We start from the raw sequence: 12,657 nt of genomic DNA on the forward strand, positions 1-12,657 counted from the left end.
GAAGTTGGTTATTTGTGAATATACAGAATGGTTGGCTTAACATAACGTTACATACCTATTAATTCTAAAATGTTTTTGTATTCTTTAAAGGACGATTACTGAGAGCCAATCAGATAAGTTTCAACTGGGATAGGCTTGCTAGCTGGATCAACCTAACTGAGCAGTGGCCGTACAGAACTTCATGGCTCATATTGTATTTGGAAGAGACCGAAGGTATCCCAGATCAAATGACATTAAAAACCATCTATGAAAGGTACTTTATCTGACCTTTTTATATTTAAATTTGTTTTAAATTGAGTTGACTCTTAATAAAAAATGCATACAAAGCAAAATGAATGCAAAATAATATGTATAAAATGTAGAGTTCTGAGGTTAATCATTTTCTTTAGTAATTCTTCCATTATAATTTCAGAGTTGTGTTAGCACAGGTATATATCCCATCATGTAAAATTTACAGCTTTATTTGGATAGAGTCTTTCTTGTGTAACATATATGGTAAAAGATGTTTAATAGTCCTATTAAATTTATGTATTTAAATATACAAAAGGCAAACCTTAAAACATCGTTTATCGTCCATTTTATTTTTTATTCTAAGTGTCTTGATAGAATATTGAGGAGGTCACATTTTGCAAATCATTAGTGCAAGTGTTTTCACAGCTTTGTATCTGGAGGACCTGGGGAACTGTGAATACGGGCTGGTAAACGTGCTTTGCACTAACCAGTAAAGGAATTTATTCTTTTATAGTCATTTGAAGTACTTTTAAAATCTACTTCTGATAAATTGATTCAGTTTTTTCTGGGAAAACACACAGTTAAGGCTCAGTGTAGTGTCAAGTATGTCAGGTTTTAAGAGTACCACTTTCTTGTCAAATTCACAAACAAAATTATAATCCTCTTTGTTTACCAGAATACTTAATACCTTTATAGCTTTCAATTACAACTCTAAATAAAAGTATCTCTTAGGAAAAAATGCAATTCAAGGGAGCTATGCAATTGTATAAAACTTAGTATAATTGAAGCATTATATTGAACATGTAAATGAAATAGTAAACCTGACCAACCATTCAGTGTAGAGTTTCTATATTAAACTTTTAAGATTGTAAATAGTTTATCCTTGAGTATTATCAGCATATGGTTTTCATTATTTTCCAATCCCCATTTTTCATGTACATGTTTTATCTAATATTTTAAGGTAAATAACTGATTTTAGAATATAGAGGATGGTTGTAGTATTTGTCTACACACTTGAGCTCTTGAGGTTATATGTTCAATTTTTGCGACATTAATCATTATAAACTGGGCTGTGTGAAATAGGTGTTCCAGTAGATGGCAGTGGTCCACAGCTGCCAGGGGCCTGCAGAGCAGTGTTACTGGATGCATCTGCTCTTTGATATCTTAGAACTCCTCTTTTTATTATGAGATACATGATTGGTTTTTTCCCTTGGTTGTGTAGTAGACTGTTGTTTTGTTTCATGAATAAACATTTGCATCGTAACAGGTGCTGCATAATGAATATTTGCTGGGTGAGCACAGTTTTAGGTTTTGGTGCAGAACAGGACTCAAGTCAATCCCTTCACCTTCATATAATTGAACGTGATGCCTAGAAGTTTCCTGTGTCTCAGGAGTACAAAAACATTGACAGTGTTTCACGTTCTAAGGGCTGTGTGCTTAGAGTTCAGCCCTTGGCCCCATGTGTGCTCTGTGAAGAGGGTGAGACTTGGTGAGAAAGTCTGTGTCCTCAGGAAATAGAAGCAGGAGAGATGTAAAAATATCAAAAGGTTTTTAAAACTCTCAGAAAAATTCATGATTCAGTTTAATCAAAAAAAGTTTATTAAGTATCTGCTGGGCCCTGCTGCCAATACTGGAGATACAATGGTGAACAAGTAATTATGTATTTACTTTTTCACCCAGCAATCCCACTGTGGAAATTTACTCTAAACACACACCTCCACAGTGATAAAATACTTATACATTATTGTGACCTTATTTATTTATTATGTTATTTATTGTGACCTTATCTGTAGCACCGTAACTTAACTGCATGTTTTTAGAAACATTAGTTGAATAAATAATGGCACATCTACCATAATAGAGTGTTTTGTAGCTGTAGAAAATGAGAAAAAAACTATGATTTGATATGGAGAAATTTTAAGGATACATTAGTAAGTGAAAACTGCAAAATGTGAGAGTATATAACATGCTCTGTTTGTATAAGAAAGAAGGGGGAGTAAGGATATCTACATATAAATATGTAAATATGTATTATTTTTTGTGAAAAAATAAAACAACCTACAGGAAGGAAAAAACAAACTAATAAAAACGTTTACCCGAAGAGGATGCTTAGATGGGGAATGAGATGTACTCTGAATATGTATTTTTATATGGTTTACCTTTCATATATTAAAAAAACTAATTCAAAAAGGATAGAAAAAAGCAAACCCTAATATTGAATATAAACAGGAAGAATTGATGCTAACGACATATGAAATTGATAGTATAACCACACAGAAAAATATTAATACAAACACCTTGGAACTCAGTTTTCTCTTGACTCTTTATTCTTAGTAGAATATACTGAGGACAAAATTAGCTACAACGAAATCTTGAACTTAGTAGGTTTATTGTTGCTAATCGTATTATTATACTCCTGAAGTCCTTTTGCATGTATTGTAAGATAGAGTAAATGAATGAATAAATTGCTATTCTTGGAAGCCAGTGTTTTCTCTTTGGGAGAAGGGAATACCAATATTGAATGGAAAAAATCAGGAAGAGCACTGTGGTATTAGATTGGATTTTGTTGTTGTTAGGTCGCTAGGTCGTGTCTGACTCTGTGACCTCATGGACTGCAGTGCACCAGGCTTCCCTGTCCATTATCTCCTGTAGTTTGCTCAGATTCATGTCCATTGAGTTGGCGATGCTATCCAACCATCTCACCCTCTGTCGCCCCCTTTTTTTTTTTGCCTTCAGTCTTTCCCAGCATCAAGGTCTTTTCCAGTGAGTCGGCTCTTCACACGAGGCGGCCAGAGTATTGAAGCTTCAGCTTCAGCATTAGTCTTTCCATTGAATATTCAGGGTTGATTTCCTTTAGGATTGACTGGTTTGATCTCCTTGCAGTTCAAGGGGACTTGAAGACTCTTCTCCAGCCTCACTGTTCATGAGATTTCCCAGGCAAGAATATTGGAATGGGTTGCCATTTCCTTCCTCCAGGGGATCTTCCTGATCCAGGGATTGAACCCAGGTTGCCTGTGTCTCCTGCACTGCAGGCAGATTCTTTACCTGCTGAGCCATCTGGAAAGCAGATTGGATTTGGAAATGTTAAATTATTAGCTGATAATTTAAAATGAGATTTTCCCTTGCTTTGCCCAGTGAAAGGGAGCAAAAATATCCCCAAACTGTGAGCCCACCTGGAGCTGGACTCCTTGGAGAAATGGCTAATTCCAGGTCAGAGGCAGGGAAAGCTCAAGGGGAGTCTGCATTTTTGTGCCAGAAACCAAGGAAGGATGTGTTTGAGGACAGCCCAGTTTGCACAGATAGCCACAGGATGTAGTCTGAAGGAGCACCTTTCAAACTTGGGCCCATTTTCACAAAGGAAAATGATAGTAATGGGTTATAACATGTCAACAAAAAAAATCCATGAGTCCATAGTAATGCTTAGAAGAGAGAAAACAAGGACTAATTCTTTGTTTTAGAATGCCAGCTAATAAATGTAGAAGGAATGAGTGAAATTTAAAAATTATTATTTTTTAATCCCCAATATAATCATCGATTCAAGCAAGGATCATCAGTGGTTGCAAAAACTACTGGGGGGAAGTTGTTGGGGAACACAAGGCACACGTGATCTCAAAGTGTCACTCCCCAGATAATGTGCAACCACAGAAGAAATGACCTTGCTGGGAGAGACTTGTCGCCAGTTTTAATCAAATAGTCAAGTCTGACATCTAATGGGAGGCATAGCATTGTGTTGTTGTTTAGTCGCTAAGTTGTGTTTGACTCTTCGCAACCCCATGGACTGCAGCACGCCAGGCTTCCCTGTCCTTCACCATCTCCTGGAGTTTGCGCAGATTCATGTTCATTGAGTCAGTGATGCTATCTAACCATCCCATTCTCTGCCACCCTCTTCTCGTCTTGCCTTTGATCTTTCCCAGCGTCAGGCTCATATGACTCTAGATAAAATGCGGTAGAAGGTACCACATCACCTATGTGCTCTTGTTGCCAGCCGTGTTTTACTGTGATCCTAATTATGAGGAAACGGCCAGATGAATCTTGAGATGTGGAACACGCTACAAGGCAACTGGCTTAGGTTCCATATTGGCCACTGAGGGAGACTGAAGAGATCCCACAGCCCAAATGCAGCGTGTGAGCTGTGATTGGAATCTGTCATAAGAGTAGAGCACTGAAGGGCATTTTGTGGGCAGTTGGGGAATTTGAGTCTTTGAGTTAATGTTAATATCCTTCAGTATGCTAAGGGTGTTTGGGGGACATTCATGGTGAAATATTTAGGTGTGAAATACACTTTCAAATGGTTTGGCAAAAGAAAATATGTATGTGTGTGTAGATGAAGTACCTGGCTCTTATTAAAAAATTTTCCTCTTCCCATGCCTTTTCTCCACAGTGACTGTTCAGTGAATGTTGCTTTGTTAACATTTTTACTTAGGGACATAATTTGAAGTAAATGAATCTAGGAGCTGTATTCCTTAGTGCACTCCTGTGATTTTAGTAACCTTTTCACACTTGGCAAATTGAAAATCATTTTGTATCTATACATGGCTCTTTTGAAAGCTCTAAGGAAAAAAACCTACTATTTTGTTCTGTGGTGGCAGAATGAATCACAAACCACACTTTATTCACTGGTTGATTCTAATGTCAGAATAAGCCAGTACCTCTAAAGGTATGGAGCAAGCAGGTACAAAAGGTGCGGTTTTCATTAGTGTGCCCATCCTAGTTAATTTTCTTCATGTGATGTGTGTTTAGTGTGGGTCTTTACTGTAGGTTAGGGCTCACATTGTGTCCTTTGTGCTTTTATGTGTTCCAGGGGCTGCCTGAGGAGGTAGGGTAGAGGGACAAACATGCAAAGCATCTAATGCCCTTGAGGAACTTAAAGGCACTTATCTACACACATACGTACCCTTTTCTTTTGCCAAACCATCTGAAAGTGTATTTCACACCTAAATACTTCAGCATTCCCAAAGACACCATTACCACACACCACACACACACACACACGTTTTTTTCCTAAACCATTAGAGGGTAAATTATATGCAACATATCTTTTGTCCCTCATCACTCAAGTAGATGAGGAATATATATTCTGATTGAAAGTAAAATGTACACATTTGGGAATGACTGGAATAAAGTAAAAATGTGATGGCTCAAACAATTAGCCAATTAACAAGTTTTATCAATAATGGGCTGAAACACTGCTTTCTGGATGATAGAAAGCTTTTCAGGCTAAAACTAAGGTTCTTTGCTAATAGACCTTTTAAAAGGTCTAATTACTTTAGACCTTTTAAATTAAAACTTTCACACTAATTTCCAGCACTTGAGCCTTAGCTTACTTGCCTTCCTAATGTTCGAGGAAGTTCTCAGAAATTTACATTTTAATTAGTTAAAATATATCATACAGACAAAAGAAAATATATTATCACCTGTAGTTCAAAGATAATGGTAAAATTTCGCCCTGTTTATTAAATAGAACATTTGTCAAAGAAAAGTTTTGGGGGAAAGTGTATTTTTAATCATAAAAATAGTGTGGAGTGAATTTTTGTAATGAGAATATGCTATGCCTGTAAATATAGACTATTGTATATTGGAGGTATAATGAGGTAATGAGAACTTTGCTTTGCAATTAAGTTAATCTATTATTTTAGACTTCATCTCTTGGTGGGCCTGCCATCCGTGAATGGGTAGAATGCAGGGTGACTTTGAGATGTGTGCCTTTTTTTTTTTTTTAAAGAAATGACTGTGTGCTATATGCCTGCAGATACTTACAAATACTGTTTTGTAGCTATTCTAAGGGAAAGAAAAAGACAATTTAGTAAGAATCTTTGAGAGTTCAGTAAGGAATTGACTTACGATGATCTCAAATGAAAAACTGTAGGGAGACAGTTTGATCAGTATATCAAAAAATCATATTGGAATATGTTAGAATAACCCAGATGACTGTTCTAGTTAACCATGGTTGAGTTCTTTGATGCTATTGCTTGTCATTTGAATAATAAAATGTTTTATTTATGGCAGACAGAAAGCAGCAGTATATAATTGATATTCATTTATTTTATTAAATCTGATTTGGTAAAAACAATCAGAAAATAGTATTTTTAACACTAGTAGTAAAATTTTTTTAATCCATAAAAAGCCTCATTTATTTTTATAGCAATCTGATGACACATCTGCTTGCTTTATTCAGCTGAAAAAGAAAATGTTGGTTCTTGGTGTTTGGTAAAATTGCTTTGTTAAATTATTTTCTAAATTGTTCAACTTTTAACAAATGACATTTGATACTAACACTGGAAAGCAATTTCAGCTAATTAAGTAGATCCCTCTATAAACCATTGGAACATTAAGATGACATACTGTTCATTCAAGATTATTTTAATTGGTACAATTATTGTAATTTTCTTGCAATTATGTGTTGAGCTAAAAGCTTTTGTCTAGATCATTTGAGGGGTTTTTTTTTGTTAACATACATTTAGTAAGAAGAAAAGGAGTAAAATAAAAACTGTAGATAAAGATTTTCTGTCTACTTTTATTGCAGAGTTTTAGACCCCATTGAGATATTTTAGTATAAAACTTTATTTCTGGTATTTTTTAGTATTAAGCATTTTAAGCAATGATAGAGGTTTTTGAAAGATCAATTTAAGTAGCTTCCATGAGGGTATTGATTCAAATGTCTGTTTTGACGCTGCTCAACCAGTCTTTTACTTAGAATGATGTGGTCAGAATTAGGCTTGTGGTAAGGATAATGTTGTACTTTGTTTTGGTACTTGATTTTTTTAGAGCAATTGAGTTTTGAGAGAGCTTCAGAATGGTAGCCATTTCCATTTCCCTAAAATAGCTATTTGCTGAGTAGACACTATAGACATCTAATTTATAAAATTCATCTAAAGTTCAGTATATTTAAACTGTTCAAGGAGTAGTGTTTCTGTACTTACAACATTTTTCATAATAAAACATCATGTTGGATGATACTCAGCCAAACTTTTCATAAGCTTAGTTTTATCACTTCTAGCTACTTCACGCCTCTCTGCGCTCTAACTACCTTCCTCTTTCCTTCAAGTTCTGGGTCATTACTGATACCCCTCCCCACCCCATCACGTGGCCTAGATTATGCACAGGCTTGTTTCCTTTGCATGTGGACGGAAGTTATGAATCTGAATAACGTAAAGAATTGGACACTAGATACTAGCTTAGATTTGTAAGGAAATTGTCTTACTTGTGGTATGAAGTTCATTCTTGTACTGATGATTTTTTCCTTAATTTAGGTTTGAGATACTGTAAATATTTATTCCCAATACTGTTTCATGCATGCCCTTTTATTGTTTTTTGTAAGTAGTTGAGAATCCTAATGAAATTCTGTATTCTTGATATGTGTTGGTGTTGTCATCATTCCACAGTTAATAATTTACTATCTTGTGTGTAATTGTAATTTCCATTTTTATTCCCAGAACATTCTTGCCCTTAATGTATATATAATGTAAACACTTTTTTCAGGAGTTCAGTACTTTATCAATATCTTTATTGGCTCAGATGGTAAAGCATCTGCCTGCAATGTGGGAGACCGGGGTTTGATCCCTGGGTTAGGAAGATCCCCTGGAGAAGAAAATGGCAACTCCAGTACTCTTGCCTGGAAAATTCCATGGACGGAGGAGCCTGGTAGGATACAGTCTATGGGGTCGCAACGAGTTGGACATGACTGAGCAACTTCACTATTTCTTTTCTACTTTCTTGTTTATCTTTAAAAGAAAAAACCCTCATCAAATTCTTTGCAAGCTCATGAAATAATTCTCCATATAGAAAAGGAAACTAAGCAGGTTTGTGTTGAAAAAAAAGATTGCAATCTAAAATAGAAATCACATTTTAACTGGATAAAATAAATAACAGTATATTTGCAAGGTTTCATGTGAAGATTGAGCCTTCAAAGAACCGTGAACAAAGATGCCTGTAAATAGATGTAGTGTTGACAGTTAAACATGCATTTCTTGTTGTGTGTTGTTTATTTTTACTCATTGTCTATGTGGAAATTACTTGGAAAACTCAGGTTCCTAAAGATAAATAAAGGTGAAGGGCAGAATTTTTTAGTTTATTTTGATAGGCCTGAAAAATATCTCTACTTTTGTTTGGAGGAAAAAAAATGAAACAGAATGAGACATGTTTGTCTGTTTTTTGAGTTTACCTATTTATATATTTTGCAACTTCTTTGTTTTATCATTGCTACCAGGCTCCTAGTAGCATTCAGTGTCTTTAATAGATATTTTCATTGCAGTTTCTTTAATATTTGTTTCCTGAACTAGACTGATAACTCCATGAAGTGTAACTTCGTTAAACCTTGCTAAATTCCTTGTTTCTAGACATTCTTGACATAGAGTAGGCGGTGGTGGGTATTTCTGAAAGAATAAAGAAATATGATGATGACATTTGCTTTGGGGAAAGCATGGCGTGGGGGAAGGTGCTAAGTGAGAAGTCACATTTTATCTTGAATACTATCCATACAGACTAGTCCTTTGGTTCTAAATGTAGGCGAACATTTTCCTTTGTTATTACAATAGTGGATCCCTGGGTAAGGCACAGAGAAAGTTTTCAGAACACAAAGATTGAATGATGACATATTTCAGCTAACACCTAGTAGATTCTGCCTTTTGTCAGGTGATAGTAAAAGCAAAGCAGTGTTTTCATAGGTGTTTCCCTGTAGGTGAGTTCAGCTGCATTTCTAAGGTTTCTTATACTCATGATCCTTTCATGAATGCCACAGTTTGGAGTTGCTTCGTATCAGCACACTTTTAGACAAGTTCCTCTCACTTCTGTTTCTGTTTACTGGCTGTTGTCAGTATTGTTCAGAAAGGCCCTTTGACTTAGCTGGACTCTGTTTTTGTTATGCTGAACATTTTGATTGTGTTCATTCATTAAATATTTATAGAGTTTATTACATGCCGGGCACATGCTAATAAAAGCACTAGCTAGTGCTATTACTTGAGCCCTCAATATATGGATTTACCTAGATTATTTCATTTAAAACCCGTAACTCTGGGAGGCAGGGAGTGGGAGTTACCTAAGACCACACAGCTGTAGCTACTGGAGCTTCCCCAGGCCTATTTCTGGAAGCCAGCAGGCTGTCTGTGACTACAGAGCTAGACAACTGGTCTGAGATATTAGAAAAACAGAAGTGAACTAATTTTATTTTTATTTCCAGATATAATTTATTCATTTTCAAATGAATATTTAGAATTATTTATTGTGTATCAATGGGAATGTTATAGCAGACATTTTTTAAGAGAATGGAATTTATCTTAATTCCATTTAAAAAAGGCAGACTTCTTACCAACTTATGTAAAACCCCAAATCAATGCTTTATTCAGTTTTGATTGTGTCTGCTAACTGCAGTAGGTTTTGTATGGAAAGCTTAAGAAAAATCAGTTGTGATATTTAGCTGGTACATCTGTGTGTTTAAGCCTTTAGACCATTTTTATGTACACTAAGTGGCTGTAGTTTTTTCCTTGGTAGCTTTTTTAATAACTTTTCTTTTGCTTTCAATAGGATAAAATTGATTTTTAAAATTTTCTCATTTAAACTCATAATGCTGTTTTCAGTATTTTATACGAATGTAGAACAGAGAAAGAATTTTAAATGTTTCAAAGTTGTGTGTTTCTAACTATAACATGAAAAACTAAAATTGGTAATTAAGGCTCTGATATTTGAAAATATTTAAATATTTGAAAACAGTATTTAAAAATCAGTTTTTCTAAAATGTTTTAATATGTAAAATAAAAATATCATTACCTCTGCAGGCTTATAGTTTATTTTATAGTACAGTAAGCATATTATGCACATTTATATTAAAAAACCTATTGAAGGATTCAGATTTGTCAAAAAGATTAAATATACCATTAGAGATCAGGTAGAGATCAATTTTTTCCTGAAATTATTTATTCAGTAGAGGTTTGTAATTTAGGCATTTCAATGCCCAGTACTTTTAAGACTCTTCAAAATGTAAGAATAGACAAAAGTAACATATAATAAAAATGCTGTGCTATGCTAAGCCGCTTCAGTCATGTCCGACTCTTTGTGACCCTATGGACTGTAGCCTGCCAGGCTCCTCTGTCCATGGGATTCTCCAGGCAAGAATACTGGAATGCTTTGCCGTACCCTCCTCCAGGGGATCTTCTAATGTTAGAAGATGCTCCCTAGTGGAAATACTAAGATAACGGTGAGATGCTGATGTAAAACCTTGAAGCCTGTGGCCTTTGTTTGCAATGTCCGGAAAGTCCACGAGGGGGCGGTATTTCACCAGAAACATGGTTAACGTGGTTGACCGAGAAATAAGAGCTAATGCATTTTGCTTTCCCTTTTTCATAGCAGAAAAGCAAGAAAGACACTGAGTTTAATGAATATTTTAGTCTCTGAAGTTCAGCTTTCATTCCTATTATTTAAAGAACTGCTTCTTTAAAGAAAGCCATTCTTTAAATGGCTTATTTAAAGAAAGGACACTTGTAAGCACTGAGAATTATGATCATAAACGAATGAGTATTTGATTGAATGGTATAGTTTTCATTAAGTTGATTGAGAAAAGGGTAGATATGAAAATGAAGAATGTTTTAAATTAATCTTCTTACAAATTTGTGTTTCTATATTAAAATACTAATGTAGCTCTTGGGTTCCAACTTATATAATAGAAGTTTTGGTTTAACCTTAGACATATTTATAGGCAGACTTTGAGTGCAGAGCCTTCATTCTCTGCTTGTTATTGAAAGTTCTATTGCAGATTTTTTCAGTAAATCACTGTGTGATTAGTCGCTTTTTAAGATTTCTTAAAGGCGACAATAACATGAACATTTTCTCATTGCTTTCTAGCACCTCACAGTGTTCCTTAAAAGGTTATGAAAATTGGATCTTATTTACTTTTGTTGGAATATTTTAAAAATCGTATAAACTTTTGATCTAAAACAATGAGCTTTGCTTTTTTATGAGTGATAACTATTTTCATTGAGCCTGTTGTGAAATATGTTGCCTCTCTCTTAACCTCTCAACTGAAGTTTTCTCTTTACTCTAGCTTGAAATCACCATTTTGTTGTCATCTGATCACTTACATGATTCAGGCTTTCCCCCTGCTAGTGGAAACCTTTCTGCAGATTCTGTCTTATGCTGAATCCCAATAAATAAAGCAGAATGAATAGAAATTAATTGAAGTTATAACATTTCCTGATAAATTCATTTGGGAAAATGAGCTGTTTTGAAGATTATTAAAATTGAAGTGTATGGACGATGGTTGCAGTTCTGCATTGGTTTACACATCTATTTGTTTCTGTACTCAGTTTTGGCAATGTAATATCAAGAAAATTCTAAATCATGAGTAGATGCAGATGGTAACCAATTTTTAAACTTGCTTTGCAATGGTAGGGTATTTTCAATTAATGTAATTCAGAAATGTGAAAGTTTAATTGGGAATTTTACTTCTTAAGTGACTCATTAATATAATCTAACAGTTGCTCACATTTTTTTTAATAATAGATGAAGTGTTGGGTGCTGCTTCTCTGACGAGGTCCTATCACTTGAAGCATGTCTTTATTGTTGCTATTTTTTAACTGGCTTTTGCATTCCATGCCCAAGCATGTGGGGTGCAGTAGTAGTAGTGTCTTGTTTGCATAATTTTGTTAGCAGAAAAGTGCTAGCCTGTATTTTAAAACAGTGAAGGAATTTAAATACATCCACAAAGATGGAGGAGAAACTTTATTTCAAAAGTCTGCAAAAAACTGAAACAAAAAGCCAGTATAACCTGCCAACATAGGCTTATGTGTTGGTCTTCTTCAATGTGTTATAATATGTAACAGCATTCTACATTATATTTTTAAGGAGTTAAAAACATGTAAATCATTAATTTAAGAATCATGAGCCAGTGCAAGGATCAGGGTACAGGCTTGTGAATCGGCAGATACACCCACCAGCTCTTCCCCTTACAGCCAGGCCATGTCAGGCCAGTTGCTTAACCTCTCTGAGCCTCAAGTTCCTCATTTTAAAAACTGAAATAATACTTCGTGGCATGTTGGGAGATAAAAATTATATAAAATACTAGTTTTTAAAAATTCCCTTTATAGCATTTAAATATCTTTTCTGTTAGCTTTTATATAAGAAAGGGATACCTTACTCAGAACATTTTACATAATGCCCATGCATGAAGTCAGTGCCTTATCAGGATTTTTGGTGCCATGGAGCGACTTGTGGGATCTTAGCTCCTCCGACCAAGGATTGAAGCTGTACCCTCAGCAGTAAAAGCTCAGCATCTTAACCACTGGACCACCAGGGAAGTCCCTCAAGATACTCTTTATGAGAATTTTAGGGGTGATTAAATTTATGGGATGCAGCAAAGGCAGCACTCAGGAAAATTTATAGCTATAAATGCTTATATTTAAAAAGGAGAAAAATCTTATATGAATAGCCCAACTTTAC

At 35.0% G+C, this 12,657-nt stretch overlaps 1 protein-coding gene across 17 annotated transcripts in view; it reads left to right on the forward strand.

Moving 5' to 3' along the window:
* Positions 1-12,657, forward strand: part of KIDINS220 (kinase D interacting substrate 220) — a 96,360-nt gene that overhangs the window by 45,814 nt on the left and 37,889 nt on the right. For 14 of the 17 annotated variants that reach the window (XM_055540995.1, XM_055540996.1, XM_055540994.1 and 11 more), the window contains one exon: positions 91-253. In XM_055540995.1, coding sequence (XP_055396970.1) covers positions 91-253 — 163 coding nt within the window. Of the gene's footprint in view, positions 1-90; positions 2,090-7,710; positions 8,362-12,657 lie in introns of those variants that run through there. The other 3 variants (XM_055541008.1, XM_055541011.1, XM_055541010.1) reach the window with 3 other exon arrangements.

Source organism: Bubalus kerabau, chromosome 11, assembly GCF_029407905.1.
Source record: "Bubalus kerabau isolate K-KA32 ecotype Philippines breed swamp buffalo chromosome 11, PCC_UOA_SB_1v2, whole genome shotgun sequence".
NCBI lineage: Eukaryota > Metazoa > Chordata > Mammalia > Artiodactyla > Bovidae > Bubalus > Bubalus kerabau.